This window comes from Astyanax mexicanus, chromosome 10 (genome assembly GCF_023375975.1).
Source record: "Astyanax mexicanus isolate ESR-SI-001 chromosome 10, AstMex3_surface, whole genome shotgun sequence".
In the NCBI taxonomy this organism is placed as follows: Eukaryota; Metazoa; Chordata; class Actinopteri; order Characiformes; family Acestrorhamphidae; genus Astyanax; species Astyanax mexicanus.
In genome coordinates this window covers 28826704-28847176 of record NC_064417.1, presented here as the reverse complement: position 1 = coordinate 28847176, position 20473 = coordinate 28826704, and the positions used below count along the sequence as shown (strand labels likewise).

The following is a 20473-nucleotide window of genomic DNA, read 5'->3' as shown; positions in this document are numbered from 1 at the left end:
AGAATCTGATTAAACGTTTTCCTATCTGTGTAGATAATGAAAAACAATGCAAAAGGTAACATATTAGCATGTGAGAAATGCTATACTTTTATATAGTAATGATAAATAATCAGGATAAATTGACTTACATTATCACATTATACCCATTTTTAATTTAATACACAATAACATTCATATCACACCAACAGTCACATTTGCTACAAAACAATCATTTTGTGTTGACGAATTAAAACTGTGATAATAATAATTTAACTTATATGTGTTAAATTTATACCTAAAAACTTTACTTTAGTTACTTTAGTGTCGGTAAAAGAACTTAAAAAAAATTGTAGCAATGAGAGATATTGCTTTTGTTTTCCCCAGTTTTTATACACTCCTCAAAATGAATGTGATGTTAAATCTATATTTTAATCACATTTTTTATAGATTTTTAATGTTCAGTCAGACAGCTCACACAAATATGCTTAAATTATATTAAATAGTGGCGAAAATAACATATGACTGTATACTCAATATGAATTTAGTGCAAATTTATATCATTTTAATTACAAATAAGTAGTAATTAAGTACAAATTATTGGTTCCAAAATAACATAACTTAAGTACAGACCTATTTCAGCTTAAATTAAGTACACTTCTTTTTCACAAGCGCACTCATGAACAATAGGCACCAGCAGCAGCAGCATAAACACTGCAAAAAATGAATTTTTGTGCTTATTTTAAGTTTAAACTACAAATTTTAAGTTTAAACTGCAAAATTTAAGTCTTACACTTACACAATGCTTAGTAAGACAAAAACTCTTAAGAGAAAAAATAATATGTATTGCCTTGAAATGTATTAGTTTTACTTCTTAAAATGTAGTTTTTTCCCCTACCACTTTTTTCTTAATCTTTGAAGTGTCTATTTTAAGATTATGACAGGTAGCAGGTCAAAAAATGTCCTGTGGGGCTTATTTTAACCTTTTGGCACTGTAGCCAAATTCTAAAGGGTATGTGCGTATTTGCTGCCACCTAGCTGTAATATTCACACTTGTTTTTATTGTTCTGTGTCATATAGTTTAAATTCTATTGTTTTTTTAAATATATAACATTTAATATAACATAACAGTCTTGGCTTGTATTGTAAATATAAAGGGTGTGTTTTTGCTGCAACCTATCTGTGTCATATGAAGGACTGAAAAAGCCAACATTAAAAATAAATAAATAATTAAAAAATTATGTAAATCACTCAATAAAAGTAATATGGTTATTAAACCGGTAAAGAATAATTACAATTCATATACAAATAATTACATATACATAAAATAAATATTTTTTTTATTTGCTTAATTGCTTAATTTTTCTTTTCATTCATTTGTTTACCTAACTTTCTGAATTCATTTATTTCCCGATTTATTTATTTCTGTTTTTCCTTGTCCTTATATGATAATGAAGGGGCTGTCCAGCAATGACGTCACAGTGTCTTAGCATTTCTATTGATTGATCGATGTCAGATTGTACATGTCTTTCCCCTTCTCTTTATTATCATATAAGGATAAGGAAAAACTGAAATAAATAAATCTGGAATAAATGAATATAGAAATAAATAGTTATGTAAATATATGAACAAATGAATCAAAAGATTAAAACATTAAACAATGTTAATAAAGAAACCCATAAATAAATTAAGATATTTATTTTTATGTATTTATTTTTATATTAATTATAATCATTGTTTACCGTTTTAATCACCATATTACATTTACTGAGTGATTGACTTACGTTTGTATGTATTTATTTATGTTTTAATTTTGGCAGTTTTGGTCCTCCATATTCTTATCTGGGAACATTAATAGGTATTTTTTATGCACTGCAGTGATCTGGAGGTGAATAAATAAGTGTTCATAGATGTAGAGGTGGTCTAGAATTAGATGTATTTTATTCTGACTGGAAAGTGCTGTTAGTTTTTCAGTTTTAACAGTAAAAGGAAGGGTGTGCGTCTCTCTCTGTGGTCCTACTGCCCTGATTATGTAAGTATCTGCTGGATATCATCCTCCGTTCAGAAGTATTAGCGCCGAAGTGTCGAATATCAAAAATAAAACTAACTTTACAGTGTTTTATCTACATTATCCAGCTTAACTGTAACAGCCAGGCCCGGTTAGCGAGCGCTGAGCCTCGTGTTGTTAGTGACAGCCAAGCCCGGTTAGCGAGCGCTTAGCCTCGGGTAGTTAATAACAGCCAGGCCCGGTTAGCGAGCGCTTAGCCTCGTGTTATTAGTGACAGCCAGCCCCGGTTAGCGAGCGCTGAGCCTCGTGTTGTTAGTGACAGCCAAGCCCGGTTAGCGAGCGCTTAGCCTCGGGTAGTTAATAACAGCCAGGCCCGGTTAGCGAGCGCTTAGCCTCGTGTTATTAGTGACAGCCAGCCCCGGTTAGCGAGCGCTGAGCCTCGGGTAGTTAATAACAGCCAGGCCCGGTTAGCGAGCGCTGAGCCTCGGGTAGTTAGTGACAGCCAAGCCCGGTTAGCGAGCGCTGAGCCTCGGGTAGTTAGTGACAGCCAGGCCCGGTTAGCGAGCGCTGAGCCTCGGGTAGTTAGTGACAGCCAAGCCCGGTTAGCGAGCGCTGAGCCTCGGGTAGTTAGTGACAGCCAGGCCCGGTTAGCGAGCGCTGAGCCTCGGGTATTGTAGAAAAGTGCTGCCTTTAGCTTCTCTGTTGAATGTTCGTTGATCCAGGAATTCAGTCGACACAGAGATTGAGAGTGAACAAGTAAGATTTATTTTCAGAATTCTGGGAAGAACAGATACAGGCAAAGCATCCTAGCCTAAAACTAGAACGTCGCCCCAAGTTCTTCTGAACCTCGGTATTTCTGACTCCATCTTTATACCCTTTTGTGACGTACCTCGGTTGCTAGGTGGTTGCTAGGCATGAATGAGTAATACTTCTGTTTTTCTAATTATTAGTCCATTTTTAGTTTTATTCAGTCTTTCTCAGAACTCGTTTTATTTAGACCTTCTCGGAACTTCTGTTTGACCTTTGCCCAGTAGGCTTTCTGGGGAATCGTGAGTTGCCAAAAACACTGCTCGGGAAGTTTCAATTCCCCCAAGTGGCGGGCCTTTGGTTAAATGAGGTTCTATTATGGGTTATTGATTCCCCTGCTCAATGAAGAAGGGAAGATTCAGTTCCCCTTTGTGGCAGGCCCCATGGGTTATTAATTCCCCTGCTCAATAAACTTCCCCTATTTGTGGCGGGCCATGGTTAATTAACATTCACATTGTCTCACTGTGTATCTGCAGTAAGTTTTAGTTCATACTCTCCGTTTTATAATGGTATCGTTATATCTACCGTAAGATTAGTTAGTTAGTATATCTTAAACAAAGCTTGAAGTTGTATGTATAACTTTTCAGAGTAATCTTTTAATGTAAGGTTACAAAAATGTACTTTATTCACTAGTTTCAATCCAGCTAAAAAGAGGAACCCTGTAGTCTGTGTTTTATTCATTAGTTTCAATCTAGCTGAAAAGAGGAACCCTGCAGTCTGCCATGCTCTGGGACCGCAAGATGTTTTTACCATTAAAAAGAGGAAGCATGTTTTCTACAGTTGACCCTTGGGTCAGTGCTGCTGAGATGAGAGATTCTTTTAAGCAAGTATATGATGTGTCTACGTGTGGAATACGATGTGTCTACGTGTGGATTAGTAACTAAGTATTAATGTTTACGAGAAGATGACGAGAATATAGAGTATAGCTTACATAGATATATTTGTGTAATATGTGCTTTAATTATCTAAGCTAAGGCTTTAGCAAGCATGATTATTGTAAGGTAAGCTCTAGCATGATTATTATAAGGTAAGCTTGTTATTTTAAGGCCAATCTTCCACAATTCCTCCTTTTGGCCTGTCCTAAGACAGGTCAACACTAAGCTCGAAGTCAAGCTCGAAGTCTACGGAACCCCCGTGGTTCTCTGGGCTAGCATCCAATAGTGACATCATATAATCAGGCGGCCGCTGTTTGTCGTCAAACATTTTAACAATGGTACGCTCTATGAGGGTTCGTAAGCAAGGAATACAGCAGCATCCGCACGTGACTATGATGGCCACAAATATTGCAAGAGCAGATGCCAGTGATAAAAACACAGCCTTCCACTGGCCAAAAGTTCTATCTAACCAGTTGGTAAGCGGATTGTCGACCCCTGTATTATCTGTCATTTCTTTAGAGAGTGCCTTAAGGGCGTCCAAAGCTTTTGTTACGGACCCATCAGGTGCAGTGCTGTTAGGAATGACGGTACAGCACTCGGTTGTAGACTCAGTTCTAATCATGTGACATACCCCTCCTTTTTCAGCCAATAGCATGTCCAGAGCTATCCTATTTTGAATGGTCATTAGTGACGTTGCAGACAATTGGGATGCTAATCCTGTTACCGCTACTCCAGTTATATTAGCCAGTCTCATTACCTGATAATTGACGTAATTAATTCGGTCAACATTTTTATTTGGAGTAATCCAGATTAAGATACTTTCAAATCCGGCTGAAACCTGGTCCACTAATTTATGTTCATCTGGAACGCCCCTCGGAACCCCAATCGAGTCTATATATGTGGGTGTGTTCTTAGTAAGATCGAATGAAACGTCACGTCTACTTCTGGATCCATGTAGTGTAGGTTCCCAGTACTTGGACCAAACAGGGTAATTGGAGATAACAGTCTAACCATAGCACACAGGCCCTTGCTCCATATGGGGAGTCTCAGCAACAATGAGGAACCGCCACAATAATAGTACAGTCCCGCCCTGGCCCATTCGCCAACCGAATTGTTAGATGTATCAGTAAAAATAGTATGACACCAAGATGATTGTATTTCTCCCAGAATTTGAGGCGGATGGGTAACATTGCCCTTAGTGCGTCGGAAGCAAGTAAAATTGCCGGTTTTTGGGACTTGGAAGGGACCTGAGCCTGTGTTATTAGGAATTACTGGAAAAATGGTTGAAAGCGTGGTGCAGTTCGGTGGAGTAGCCATACGAGTCATTTTGATTAAACAGCTAAACCCTATCGGATCAGCGTTTGGATATAGTGGGGCCGTACTTAAATATAATGGGGGTCTAGCTTCTGCACATGCCACGCAGCCTTCCATCCCGGCCTCCCGAGCCTGACCCGCTATCCAGGTCAGCCACAAATTATCGTTACTGTACCCCATAGTTAGCCTTAGTATGTCCTCGGGTGTCCATGTCGAGTAGTCTGAACCTACCAATGTTGGTACTGCACCGTCAGGGGTAGTAGCGTTATCATTTGGTGATGGGGTTGCCCCTGCTTTCGGCAGATGCTTTGGAGGTGTGCTTAACACTCTGACCTTTATTACACCTAATGGATCTGTTCCCGTTATTGATACCCCCAATGTCAAATAGATTGTTGACTCCCGCATATTTAACCAATGTACAGACAACGTGATTGGGTTTTGGACCCCGGATTTGTCACGTTGCATCCTGATACGCTTCAAATTAAAATACATGGAGTTGGATACTATCTCATAAATGCCATTAGACGAGCGACCATCGGTGCTAAGGAAAACATTGGCTGAGTTTGGACATAGTTCGATAGTTTTAAGCCATTGTGCCTGTCCTGCAGTGCACTGTTCATTAGCGTATTTCGAGTAGCACAGATATATGGGATAGCCCCGCCATGTTGAATTCTGACCGTTACAGTTGATTACGTCACATAGGTCGAAATTGTATGCTGTTTTAGTATTTATAACATATTCTAGATTAATTCCCTTAAACTTCTGTACACATGCGTTTTGGTTATCTGTCGAGCGTTTAGTCCGGTGAAAATTATTGTTGCCTGAACGGGCCTTATGTGGGGTGTATTTAGTTGGAGGGTTTACAGCTGTCGTGTCATTGTTCTTACTAATTGGTTCAGCTTTTCTCTGAAGCGCTATGTCTACCCAGAGCATGCCAACCAGCAGTACTACCAATAGTACTTTCAGATATGTTGGAATCACTCCCATCTGTAGATTTGACCAGCTTAGGCAATCCCCATTCCTTTCTTCAGTCCTGCCCCCACCCCGTCTGCCATACCATGCCATAGCTAAAACAAGTGTGTTCCCCCTAATGAGTAAATAGTTGATTATAGCCCTATATGTATATGTGTAAAGGTGTAAAAGTTCAGTTCTTCAACTCCCCAGGGAGTCTCAGGGTGGTAATTCAGGTGGCGCAGGTTGGTGCCCTAGGTGGCACTAGTTGATCTGCGCTGGAGGCGAGGGGTAGACTACCCTCGACGTGCCCCTGGCCTCAGGGGATTATTCTGCCCCTATGTTGGTGGAGGCCTCCTTTTCTGCCTCTTCTGATCCGGTTGCCTTGGCTTGTGGTTGATCAGCAGGCCGACACTGGGAGAGATGATACCAGGAAGTGCCTTTGCCGTCCAGCCGGACTGCGTGGCTTGTCCTCTCCGCCACCCGGAATGGGCCTGTCCACCTGGGTTCAGACCACTTCCGCTTTATGACTCTCAGGTATACCCACGGAGTTATGGCCAACTCGGGGGGGTTGTCCTCCTCTGGTGTCTGCTCCCGTGTGTTCTGTACCTGCACAGAAAAAGCTTCACATACAGCTTTTAACTTATTGAACACTTGATCGTAACCTTGGTTGGTAGTGCCATGAGGCAGTTCGGATGGGGCTTTTAGTGCAGTCTGCGGCCCCGGGAATGCTACGCCTCTGACCAGTTCACCAGGATTTAGCTTACTGGATCCCATCACTCATTCTGTTTTAAATATCCAATATGCAGATTTTTTAATAAAAAGGCAATCTGCTCACCTGTGTAGGATGGGCCCAAATGAGTGAAGAAATCTGTCAGCTGTGTCCTCGCCGGCCGAAACCCTGGATCACACGTCGGAAGGTCACCAAATTGTAGAAAAGTGCTGCCTTTAGCTTCTCTGTTGAATGTTCGTTGATCCAGGAATTCAGTCGACACAGAGATTGAGAGTGAACAAGTAAGATTTATTTTCAGAATTCTGGGAAGAACAGATACAGGCAAAGCATCCTAGCCTAAAACTAGAACGTCGCCCCAAGTTCTTCTGAACCTCGGTATTTCTGACTCCATCTTTATACCCTTTTGTGACGTACCTCGGTTGCTAGGTGGTTGCTAGGCATGAATGAGTAATACTTCTGTTTTTCTAATTATTAGTCCATTTTTAGTTTTATTCAGTCTTTCTCAGAACTCGTTTTATTTAGACCTTCTCGGAACTTCTGTTTGACCTTTGCCCAGTAGGCTTTCTGGGGAATCGTGAGTTGCCAAAAACACTGCTCGGGAAGTTTCAATTCCCCCAAGTGGCGGGCCTTTGGTTAAATGAGGTTCTATTATGGGTTATTGATTCCCCTGCTCAATGAAGAAGGGAAGATTCAGTTCCCCTTTGTGGCAGGCCCCATGGGTTATTAATTCCCCTGCTCAATAAACTTCCCCTATTTGTGGCGGGCCATGGTTAATTAACATTCACATTGTCTCACTGTGTATCTGCAGTAAGTTTTAGTTCATACTCTCCGTTTTATAATGGTATCGTTATATCTACCGTAAGATTAGTTAGTTAGTATATCTTAAACAAAGCTTGAAGTTGTATGTATAACTTTTCAGAGTAATCTTTTAATGTAAGGTTACAAAAATGTACTTTATTCACTAGTTTCAATCCAGCTAAAAAGAGGAACCCTGTAGTCTGTGTTTTATTCATTAGTTTCAATCTAGCTGAAAAGAGGAACCCTGCAGTCTGCCATGCTCTGGGACCGCAAGATGTTTTTACCATTAAAAAGAGGAAGCATGTTTTCTACAGTTGACCCTTGGGTCAGTGCTGCTGAGATGAGAGATTCTTTTAAGCAAGTATATGATGTGTCTACGTGTGGAATACGATGTGTCTACGTGTGGATTAGTAACTAAGTATTAATGTTTACGAGAAGATGACGAGAATATAGAGTATAGCTTACATAGATATATTTGTGTAATATGTGCTTTAATTATCTAAGCTAAGGCTTTAGTGGAAGGCTAGGGAAGCAGTGAAGCTGGCAGAGTCACGCCTAAGACAGAAGGAATTGGTGGGCACTGAGGCAACAGGCAGAGCAGGCTTGGGGTACTTCCCAAAGATCCTCATTAGCCAGACACGTGGGAAGGAAAGGCACCACCTGATCCAGGAGGAAGTCAGAGCAGGTGTGGAGGAAGAGCGGCTGAGCAGGGTAGTAGGATTACGGCAACAGGGAGCATGGACAAGGTGGGAGAGCGCCCTGAAGCGAAGGATCACCTGGACAAACATCTTGCAGCCGGATTTCCAGCGGGTCCGTTTCCTGGTCCAAGCTGTCTACGACGTCCTGCCAAGCCCAGCGAACCTCCATGTGTGGGGGAAAAGTGAGACACCTTCCTGCCCGCTGTGCTCTGGTAGAGGCTCTTTAGAACACCTCCTCAGCGGCTGCCCGAAGGCTCTAGCAGATGGTCGCTATCGCTGGCGCCATGACCAGGTGCTTAAGGCAGTCGCTGAGAGCGTAGCTTCAGCCATCAGCTCCAGCAAGAACCATCATGCTCCAAAGAAGGCAATCTACTTTGTGAAAGCTGGAGAAAAACCCAGAACAAACAAACATGCAACAGCAGGCCTACTCCATACAGCATCTGACTGGCAGCTGCAGGTCGACCTGGGTAAGCAAATGAGGTTCCCCCAGCAGATCGCAACAACAACCCTCCGTCCAGATATGATCATGACCTCTCAGTCTTCAAAACAGCTGATCATACTGGAGTTGACAGTGCCCTGGGAAGAAAACATCGAGGAAGCAAATGAGAGGAAGAGGGCTAAATACCAGGAACTTGTGGAGGAGTGCAGGGGAGGAGGCTGGAAGACGTTCTACGAGCCCATAGAAGTAGGCTGCAGGGGATTTGCAGGGAGGTCTCTGTGCAAGGTCCTCAGCCGCCTGGGCATCGTGGGAGCAGCAAAGAAGAGGGCCATCAAGTCCGCAAGCGAAGCCGCCGAAAAGGCTACTAGGTGGCTTTGGATGAAGAGGGCAGATCCGTGGGTTGCTACTGGGACGCAAGTTGGGGCCTGATCACCCCCGGCTGGGTCGCCTGGGTGAGGGTGTATGATGTTGCAAGACCCGAAACACCCGATGACCTCAGGATACATCACTGATGATGCGTCCCAGTGCATCCATGAGGTGTATTTTAAATATTCAACATCTGGCACAGCCAGTGACCCCTAGGAATAGACTAGGTGACAACCAAGAACAGTTTGGTCGACTACTGGAGAGACAGTTGGCAGCACGGAAAGACGGCACCTGGGGCAGGTTGGGGTAGCATCCCAACCTGCATCTTTCGTGAGAGAGGACCCAATCAAGCTACGGAAAGCCCTACAGAGAGATACCCCCAGGAGATCCCGAGAGGGGGGGAGGATGAGATCTTCAATCGGACGGACTACACGGTGATGACCCAGGCAAACGGACATACGACGAACGTTATATGCATTTGTGGAAAGCTGTGCAAGAACCATCGTGGCCTGAAGATCCACAAAGCTAGAATGAAATGCCTAGACAAAGATAATGAGGTACAACGCTCAGGTCTTGTACCTGGTGAGACGCAGGAGGAGCCCGGCCAGGAGGCAACCCACAGAGCCCAGTCCCTCCATGTACCTCAGACTCTTAACCCTAGCAGAGTAATTCCACAGCAGCGGATTAAGTGGCCCCCAGCCAGCAAGAGGAGCGAGTGGCAGCAGTTTGACGAGGATGTGTCCAAGATCATCCAGGCCACAGCCAAAGGAGACGTGGACAGCCGACTCACATCAATGACTACAATCATCATCAGCTATGCCTCAGAAAGATTTGGACAGGTGGATAAAGGAAAATCAAAATCCACTTCCTACACAATGAGCCGCAGAGCCACCCGGATACATCAGTTGCGCCAGGAGCTTCGCACCCTCAAGAAACAGTACAAGGCTGCAGCGGAGGAGGAGAAGAAACCCTTGTTGGAACTGAAAAACATCCTGCGCAAGAAGCTGATGACTCTTCGCAGAGCAGAGTGGCACCGGAGACGGGCGAAAGAGAGGGCAAGGAAGCGAGCAGCTTTCAGCGCAAATCCCTTTGGCTTTACCAAACAACTCCTCGGGGACAAGCGCAGCGGGCGGCTTGAGTGCTCTATAGAGCAAGTAAATCACTTTCTCCAGGACACTGTGAGCGATCCTCAGAGAGACTTGGAACTGGAGCCCAATAAAGCTCTCATCAGGCCAGATCTCCCGACAATGGAGTTCAACCTGAAGGAGCCAAGCCTGAAGGAGGTGGAGGAGGTCGTCAAGGCGGCCCGTTCAGCGTCAGCCCCAGGCCCCAGTGGAACCCCTTATCTGGTCTACAAGCGCTGCCCAGGGCTTCTACGGCATCTGTGGAAGATCCTGAAAGTGATTTGGAGAAGGGGGAAAGTGGCCGACCAGTGGAGGCATGCTGAGGGAGTTTGGATCCCCAAAGAGGAGAACTCGCGAGACATCAGTCAGTTTCGAACCATCTCACTGCTGAGTGTGGAAGGGAAGGTGTTTTTCAGCATCGTCTCTCGAAGACTGACAGAGTTTCTTCTCAAGAACAGCTATATAGACCCATCAGTACAGAAGGGAGGGATCTCTGCTCCTGGCTGCCTGGAACACACTGGAGTCGTTACGCAACTCATCCGGGAGGCCCATGAGAACAAAGGCGACCTAGCTGTGTTGTGGTTGGACCTGGCGAATGCCTATGGTTCCATACCACACAAGTTGGTAGAACTCGCTCTCCACCTCCACCATGTTCCCAGTAAGATCAAGGACCTCATCCTGGATTACTACAATAAGTTTAGGATGAGAGTTACTTCTGGGTCAGAGACATCAGACTGGCACAGCATTGAGAAAGGGATAATTACAGGCTGCACCATCTCTGTTGTCCTCTTTTCCCTGGCCATGAACATGGTGGTCAAGTCAGCTGAGGTGGAATGCAGAGGGCCCCTGACCAAGTCAGGTGTACGACAGCCTCCCATCAGAGCCTTTATGGATGACCTCACTGTAACAACCACGTCAGTCCCAGGGTGCAGGTGGATCCTGCAAGGGCTTGAAAAGCTCATGACCTGGGCAAGGATGAGTTTTAAGCCCTCCAAATCACGATCGATGGTCCTGAAAAAGGGGAAGGTGATTGACAAGTTCCGTTTTTCCATCTCAGGAACGGTCATCCCTACCATCACAGAGCAACCAGTGAAGAGCTTGGGGAAACTCTTTGACTCCACCCTGAAGGACTCAGCAGCCATCCAGAAGGCCAGTTTAGAACTCGGTACCTGGCTCACCAAGGTAGACAAGTCTGGCCTGCCTGGTAGGTTTAAAGCCTGGATCTACCAGCATTCAATTCTGCCCCGCATCCTGTGGCCCCTATTAATTTACACAGTCCCAATGACAGCAGTTGAGTCCCTGGAGAGGAGGATCAGCAGCTTTCTTCGAAAATGGCTGGGACTTCCTCGCAGCCTCACCAGCGCTGCACTGTATGGTACGAGCAACATCTTGCAGCTTCCTCTCAGGGGTTTGACAGAAGAGTTTATGGTGGCACGCACCAGAGAAGCTCTACAGTACAGGGACTCAAAGGACAGCAAAGTGTCAGCAGCCGGCATTGAGGTGAGGACAGGAAGAAAGTGGAAGGCTAGGGAAGCAGTGAAGCTGGCAGAGTCACGCCTAAGACAGAAGGAATTGGTGGGCACTGAGGCAACAGGCAGAGCAGGCTTGGGGTACTTCCCAAAGATCCTCATTAGCCAGACACGTGGGAAGGAAAGGCACCACCTGATCCAGGAGGAAGTCAGAGCAGGTGTGGAGGAAGAGCGGCTGAGCAGGGTAGTAGGATTACGGCAACAGGGAGCATGGACAAGGTGGGAGAGCGCCCTGAAGCGAAGGATCACCTGGACAAACATCTTGCAGCCGGATTTCCAGCGGGTCCGTTTCCTGGTCCAAGCTGTCTACGACGTCCTGCCAAGCCCAGCGAACCTCCATGTGTGGGGGAAAAGTGAGACACCTTCCTGCCCGCTGTGCTCTGGTAGAGGCTCTTTAGAACACCTCCTCAGCGGCTGCCCGAAGGCTCTAGCAGATGGTCGCTATCGCTGGCGCCATGACCAGGTGCTTAAGGCAGTCGCTGAGAGCGTAGCTTCAGCCATCAGCTCCAGCAAGAACCATCATGCTCCAAAGAAGGCAATCTACTTTGTGAAAGCTGGAGAAAAACCCAGAACAAACAAACATGCAACAGCAGGCCTACTCCATACAGCATCTGACTGGCAGCTGCAGGTCGACCTGGGTAAGCAAATGAGGTTCCCCCAGCAGATCGCAACAACAACCCTCCGTCCAGATATGATCATGACCTCTCAGTCTTCAAAACAGCTGATCATACTGGAGTTGACAGTGCCCTGGGAAGAAAACATCGAGGAAGCAAATGAGAGGAAGAGGGCTAAATACCAGGAACTTGTGGAGGAGTGCAGGGGAGGAGGCTGGAAGACGTTCTACGAGCCCATAGAAGTAGGCTGCAGGGGATTTGCAGGGAGGTCTCTGTGCAAGGTCCTCAGCCGCCTGGGCATCGTGGGAGCAGCAAAGAAGAGGGCCATCAAGTCCGCAAGCGAAGCCGCCGAAAAGGCTACTAGGTGGCTTTGGATGAAGAGGGCAGATCCGTGGGTTGCTACTGGGACGCAAGTTGGGGCCTGATCACCCCCGGCTGGGTCGCCTGGGTGAGGGTGTATGATGTTGCAAGACCCGAAACACCCGATGACCTCAGGATACATCACTGATGATGCGTCCCAGTGCATCCATGAGGTGTATTTTAAATATAGCAAGCATGATTATTGTAAGGTAAGCTCTAGCATGATTATTATAAGGTAAGCTTGTTATTTTAAGGCCAATCTTCCACAGTATTTAGTAACAGCCAGCCCCGGTTAGAGAGCGCTGAGCCCCGGGTAGTAGTTACAGCCAGGCCCGGTTAGCGAGCGCTGAGCCTCGGGTAGTTAGTGACAGCCAGGCCCGGTTAGCGAGCGCTGAGCCTCGGGTATTTAGTGACAGCCAGGCCCGGTTAGAGAGCGCTGAGCCTCGGGTAATTAGTGACAGCCAGGCCAGGTTAGCGAGCGCTGAGCCTCGGGTATTTAGTGACAGCCAAGCCCGGTTAGCGAGCGCTGAGCCTCGGGTAGTTAGTGACAGCCACGCCCGGTTAGCGAGCGCTGAGCCTCGGGTATTTAGTAACAGCCAGGCCCGGTTAGAGAGCGCTGAGCCCCGGGTAGTAGTTACAGCCAGGCCCGGTTAGCGAGCGCTGAGCCTCGTGTAGTTAGTGACAGCCAGGCCCGGTTAGCGAGCGCTGAGCCTCGGGTATTTAGTGACAGCCAGGCCCGGTTAGAGAGCGCTGAGCCTCGGGTAGTTAGTGACAGCCAGCCCCGGTTAGCGAGCGCTGAGCCTCGGGTATTTAGTGACAGCCAGGCCCGGTTAGAGAGCGCTGAGCCTCGGGTAGTTAGTGACAGCCAGGCCCGGTTAGAGAGCGCTTAGCCTCGGGTATTTAGTGACAGCCAGCCCCGGTTAGAGAGCGCTTAGCCTCGTGTATTTAGTGACAGCCAGCCCCGGTTAGAGAGCGCTTAGCCTCGGGTATTTAGTGACAGCCAGCCCCGGTTAGAGAGCGCTTAGCCTCGGGTATTTAGTGACAGCCAGCCCCGGTTAGAGAGCGCTGAGCCTCGGGTATTTAGTGACAGCCAGCCCCGGATAGAGAGCGCTTAGCCTCGTGTATTTAGTGACAGCCAGCCCCGGTTAGCGAGCGCTGAGCCTCGGGTAGGTAGTGACAGCCAGCCCCGGTTAGAGAGCGCTTAGCCTCGTGTATTTAGTGACAGCCAGCCCCGGTTAGCGAGCGCTGAGCCTCGGGTATTTAGTGACAGCCAGCCCCGGTTAGAGAGCGCTTAGCCTCGGGTAGGTAGTGACAGCCAGCCCCGGTTAGAGAGCGCTTAGCCTCGTGTATTTAGTGACAGCCAGCCCCGGTTAGAGAGCGCTTAGCCCCGGTGCGCTCAAAACGAAAAAAAGACAATAAAAACACTTCACATCTATAAAACAGAGAATGCTAAAACAGTTTAAAAAAGCTATATTTTAATATAGCATTATTTGTATTGTATACTTTGGATGTCTATTTTATTAAAATGCAATTCATAGTATATATATTAGTCATATTATTGTTGTTATTATTATTATTATTATTATTATTATTATTATTATTAGTTTTTGTAGTACTAGTCATCTGCACAATAATCTATGGCTATTTTGTCATTTTGATTTGCTTTAGGACAATAAAAATGTAAAAGAAACTAATAAAAGATACAGAGAAATTGTGACTCTAAATTTACTAAATTCAGTGGCTGAACACCGAATGTTGTTTACTAGGGCTTAAAAAAGCAAAATTACAATTTAAAAGTATAACATTTTAAAAGTTAAGACTTTAAGTGTGGACAGTTAGGACTGAAATGTTGTGTTTATATTGATTGTATCATTTTTTTTTATTTTTTTTTTAGACCTAACATTTTTAATAACAGCCTTGCTTTAGTGTTAATTGTGCCGCTATAATACGACTTGACTTAATATGACTTTCCCTGTGGGATCTGTCTTACACCTAGCAATAATAGTTATATTTCTTGTGTGTTAATGTAGGGAATGTTATGTTCCCTGAGTAGGGCACTGTGGCATTAAAAATACTTGTTTATCCACATTTTAATCTGTCCTAGCAGATATGAGGTGTTGTACAGGCATATTAAGACTGCTTCTACAGCTCAGTAAATGTTGCCATCTACAGGCTGCATATTGCAACTGCGGCTTTTTGAGATGGACAGTAAATCCCAAGACGTTAATTTTTTACGTCTGTACACGTAATATATCCACGTCTGTACAGGTGAAAAAAAGCACGTGATGTACAGACGGCATAAATTTACGCCTCCACACGTAAAAAGATTACGTCTGTACACGTAAAAAGATAACGTCTTTATCTGTCAACACGTGATTTTTTTACGTGTGGACACGTCATATTTTTACGCGTGGAGGCGTTTCTTTCCCACACGTTTTGGCTTAGTTGGCTTGCCATACAATAGACTCGCGCATGTATCCTAGCAACGCCTCGCAGCGCGGAGGGTGCGTGACGTCATCCGTCAGCCTATAAATAGAGGCGTGCATGAGGGAGCGGGACCAGACTCGACTGGAGTTCTAAAGAGACACACTGAGCTTACTGCAGATCCTGTACTGAGACAATGGGTTTTAAGCGCTGGTTTAAAACACTTATCTCCACAAAAACATCCCGCAGGGAGGAGCAGGAGGAGGAGGAAGAGAGGCAGGAGAAAGAGAGGGAGAGCCAGCGGAAAGAAATGATGAGGCAGTTGGAGAAGGAGAGGCAACGGATAGAGAGGGAGAGGCGGATAGAGATGGAGAACCCGCGGAAAGAAAAGATGAGGCAGATAGAGATGGAGAGGCAGCAGTTGCAGCAGAAAGCGATGATGCTGCTGCAGGAATCGAAGGAAATGCAGCAGAGAGAGAGGGAGAGGCGGATAGAGAAGGAGAGGAAGTTAGAGAAGGAGAGGCAACAGAAACAGAGGGAGAGGCAGCAGATGCTGCGGAAAGAGAAGGAGAGGCAGCAAAAAGAGAAGGAGAGGCAGCAAAAAGAGAAGGAGAGGCAGCAAAAAGAGAAGGAGAGGCAGATAGAGAAGGAGAGGAAGAAGATAGAGAAGGAGAGGAAGAAGATAGAGAAGGAGAGGAAGAACATAGAGAAGGAGAGGAAGAACATAGAGAAGGAGAGGCAGCAGGAGGAGTATAAAATTCCACTGCCTTTTGCGCCCCCTGCCCCTGTACAGTTTGTAGTGCCGTGGCAACTGATGGAGGAGGAGAGGCAGCAGATAAGGGTGATAGGGCAGCAGCCTGCCGGAGTGGAGGATTCTTCCTTAATTAAGGCAACAGCGCCCCCTCTCCCTTATGAGGATTTAGCACTGTGGTACGGTGCAGCAGAACCGTACCCTGTACCATTCGTAGTGCCAATACTACGTTATTAACTGTGTTAATAACCTCTTTCCACACTCCTCTGATACATCTGTATCCACACTGTGAGCTCATTCATAGCTCCATGTGTTAATAACCTCTCTCCACACTCCTCTGATACATCTGTATCCACACTGTGAGCTCATTCATAGCTCCATGTGTTAATAACCTCTCTCCACACTCCTCTGATCCATCTGTATCCACTTCGTGAGCTCATTCATAGCTCCATGTGTTAAAAACCTCTCTCCACACTCCTCTGATCCATCTGTATCCACACCGTGAGCTCATTCATAGCTCCATGTGTTAATAACCTCTCCAATATTACATTTGTGAATAATGTACTATACAAATGTGTTAAACTAATGAAATATTTAATAAACCTTGCTATTATCTATAACATATGTATCTAAGAGCATTATTTATGTATTTAAATTCAGTTCATATCATATAGTGTGACAAAATAGTATAATGGTGTGTTTTTTTTTTGTAATTTGTTTATTGGTTTTTTTTAATTATGAAACCTTGGTTAAACAGCATAGATATCAATAAACACAGTGTATAAAGCAAAATATATTATACAAAAGCCATTCAAGAGTAAAGGGAAAAAAGAAAAGGGGGGGGGGGAACAAAACAAAAAATTGACGTATATATTCAGAGTCCAATTTTACAATTTGTCTTTGTTTGGGTAATATAGACATCAGAGTTTAAACTGTACAGGACTAATAAAGAGAGACTGTAGAGTATAGTACAGTAATTTAACTCTCCACAGGTAATATAGAAATCAGAGTTTAAACTGTACAGAACTGGTAAAGACAGACTGTAGAGTATAGTGCAGCAATTTAACTCTCCACAGGTAATATAGAAATCAGAGTTTAAACACTGAACCGAACTAGTAAAGACAGACTGTAGAGTATAGTACAGTAATTTAACTCTCCACAGGTAATATAGAAATCAGAGTTTAAACACTGAACAGAACTAGTAAAGACAGACTGTAGAGTATAGTACAGTAATTTAACTCTCCACGGGTAATATAGAAATCAGAGTTTAAACACTGAACAGAACTAGTAAAGACAGACTGTAGAGTATAGTGCAGTAATTTAACTCTCCACAGGTAATATAGAAATCAGAGTTTGTATGAAATTACATGGACACTATTTTACAACAGAAGTAAAAAAGTCGCCGACCCGAAGAAACAGAGAGCAAACGCGAAAAAGTGAATCCTATCCGGCCTTACACCATTCCTCCAAATCAACAGCGCCCCCTCGCGGCGGCTTGTTCGCTTGTTGCCACATTTGTGAATTGAATGGTGTATTTGTGTGTGGTATGGCGTCAAAACCGTGTCAAAATTCGCGAGCGAGCAAAGTCACTTGGCGCAAGCAAAACCACACTCGCGCGCGCGGAGAGGGCTGGCTGCGGCTGTTTTCCGGAAGTGGATTGTGATTGGCTGTTTGTCAATGTCATAGCACTTGCACGAAAAACCCGGCAATAAGACACAGAAGGCCCACTTCGGAAAAATGGCGCTACAAGGACAGCAGCAAGTATGTACCTAAATGTACATTTGTACACGTTTTAATAAATATGAATCCATTGCTAATGAATCGGCATTTGCACTCCACCATAAATAAATAGGACCTGTTAGGGACGTCCATAAGGGCCAAGGTCACGTACGTCCTATAGCAAACGTTTTAAAAATACTCAAATAAGGACGTCCGCGAGCTGTTTGCTGGGTATGTATGTCGCCACTGAATACACATTCAGGCTGGCTAAAATGCAGTTAGGTATTCACTATTAGATATATAGTGCACCTAATTGAGCTTAGCAGAAATATGACACTATGGCAGGGCAAATGGGGGGAAATTTCATCTGCGGTTATGAACGTAAACAAAGTAAATATGCGGTTATTAATGCTTATCAACACTTGCGTAGGAACCGTCAGAAACCTCAGAAACAGAAATTCTGGACCAGGGTTGGGGGCTACTACATATAGGTTTATATATTGCTGTTGCCTTTTTCCATAAAATTCAAAATTTTATATAATATTGATTGTAATTTTTTGTTGTAATATTTCCTGTCCATTAAAATTAAATATATATATATATATATATATATATATATATATATATATATATATATATATATATATATATATATATATATTGTTCTTTGCAGAATATTCTGAAGTGCCATCTTTTTGAGCGACTCCTAACAAAATTTGAAGTAGCCCTGCTCAGAACACCACTGGATCTAGATTTCTTGGAGTTTGTGTGCCGCCAGGAGTTGTATCTTCTGCAAGCACTGTCTAGACATGTGGATGTGTCCCCTGAAATCTTGCAAGCTCTGGAGGAGGTCTTCACAATGGTCAGGCAACAATCTGACTTCACAGCCCCATGTACAACTGTGGAATCTGTTCCTGGTCTAAGAGGACGTCCAAAATTAGAAATTAAGAGGGAACAGATAGTTGAGATGCTTCAGACAAATCTTCCTGTGTCCCAAATTGCCAGAATAGTAGGCGTTTCAACCAGCACGTTCTTTAGAAGGATGAAAGAATTTGACCTATCAATATCAGAAAGCTACAGCCCTATTAGTGATGAAGAACTGGACACCATTGTGACAAACATTAAAAATGGCATGCCAGCTGCTGGGTACCGAATGGTCAGAGGAAGACTGCTGTCTATGGGCATCCGTGTGCAATGGAGAAGAATTGCGTCATCTATGCACAGAGTGGATTCTGTTGGGATACTGTGTAGATTGGCAAGGTTGGGCGGTGTGGTTCGAACCACATATTCTGTTCCAGGGCCCCTATTACTTATGCATGTTGACACCAATCATAAACTGATAAGGTATTTTGTTTTGTCTTACATCATAATTAGATTAAATAATTACCAGTTAATATTTATTCATGAATGATTGCCAAGGAAACATTTCTGGATTTCCATTTTCTGTACTGTCTTTTTAAGATCTTTGTTTCGTCTACCTAGATACAACATTGTAATATTTGGCGGTGTGGATGGATATTCCCGGAAGGTATGATTACATTATATATTGCTAAAATTTTAAATCTATATAAAACACCTGTTTATTTGGAGATGGGCTTTACTCTTATGGTTCCTGAAATAAAACACCAATAATGTATGTCCATTAGAAATGCTGTTGTTTTTCTTGCCTTTTAATTCTTGCATTTGCAGGTCATGTACTTGAGTGCAGCAACAAATAATCGAGCATCAACAGCCTACCATTTCTTCTGTCAGGCCACTCAGAAGTATGGTGTACCTTCAAGGTGAGCAAAATAAAATTAAAAACTGTAAAAGTTACATCAGTTAATTTTAGACAGAATATTTAGAACTAAAAACATGCCTTATGAATTTTCAGGGTCAGAGGTGACCAAGGAGTAGAGAACGTTGATATTGCCAGATTTATGTTCTCTACTCGTGGAACTGACAGAGGAAGCTTCATCTCTGGTAAAAGTGTACATAATCAGAGGTAATGTGCCACATGTCTGTGTCATGAACTGTTTATTTATATGACTGTGAAAAGTTAAGATTTTTAAAAGTCTTTAAAAAGCATCTCTAATGTACGTTAAAGGGTTGTTTTGTTTATGCATTTTATCTATAGACATTTTGGATTACTACTAACCATTGATGCCAATTTTTTATTAATTAATACATCAATGTGACTGATTTCTGCTTAAAATAAAATTAATAAAAGGTAACGATATATACTCTTTGTAGTTAAAATGTCTCCTCTGTTTTTAATAGGATTGAGAGACTGTGGTGTGATGTTCGGGTGATTGTCACCAATAAGTACTACAGCACACTGCGCTCTCTAGAGGTGAACGGACTCCTTGACATATCAGCAACTGAAGATCTCTTCAGTGTGCACTACACATTCCTTCCAAGACTCCAAGGAGACCTGGACATTTTTGCTGAAGCCTGGAACAATCATCCTCTCCGAACTGAAGGCAATCACAGTCCGGAGCAGCTGTGGCGAATTGGCATGTTGCACACAACCATACACCAGCCAGAGGTATTATGATCCTTATTCTAACTAGTTGACTACAAGCTACCACACAACTGATGTGTCTCTGTATACATACACATACCCAACAGATGTTGCTATTATTTTAGGACATTCAAGAGCCAGATGTAGACTGGGACATGGCAGCTCTTTATGGTGAAGAAGATGCTGATGTGGGGGTAATTGTTCCAGAGTTCAACTGTCCATTACCTCAAAAGGATATGAGGGAGCTCCAATCCTTGATTGATGCAACTGACACCAACATTCCTGTAACAGAACAGTACATGCTGTGTCGTGAGTTTGTGTCAGGACATTGTGCACAGTGAAAGTCATAGCTGTATGCGTTCACTGGTTGAGTTTTTATTGCTGGCACCATGTCACAACAGCAGAGACAGTAAAAATGTTTAATTTAATTTTTGTTTTTGAATCAAAAACAGAGAAAAGTCACTGAAATAATTGTACAGTTTTG

At 44.0% G+C, this 20473-nt stretch overlaps 1 protein-coding gene across 1 annotated transcript; it reads left to right on the top strand.

The window, feature by feature from the left end:
* The first annotated feature begins 1933 nt into the window (after positions 1–1933).
* LOC111188874 (uncharacterized) lies at positions 1934–20441 on the top strand. Its single transcript, XM_049484311.1, has 6 exons — positions 1934–2008; positions 18969–19014; positions 19176–19267; positions 19360–19470; positions 19746–20013; positions 20115–20441. The coding sequence occupies exons 3-6, from the start codon at positions 19179–19181 to the stop codon at positions 20328–20330; spliced, it is 684 nt and encodes a 227-aa protein (XP_049340268.1). The 5' UTR covers positions 1934–2008; positions 18969–19014; positions 19176–19178; the 3' UTR covers positions 20331–20441.
* The last annotated feature ends 32 nt before the right edge of the window (positions 20442–20473 follow it).

Coding starts and splice junctions, on each gene's coding strand:
- LOC111188874 (XM_049484311.1), top strand. CDS start 19,179: ATGTACTTGAGTGCAGCAACAAATAATCGAGCATCAACAGCCTACCAT. Junction 19,471..19,745: donor AAAAGTGTACATAATCAGAG/GTAATGTGCCAC, acceptor TGTTTTTAATAG/GATTGAGAGACTGTGGTGTG. Junction 20,014..20,114: donor CAACCATACACCAGCCAGAG/GTATTATGATCC, acceptor CTATTATTTTAG/GACATTCAAGAGCCAGATGT.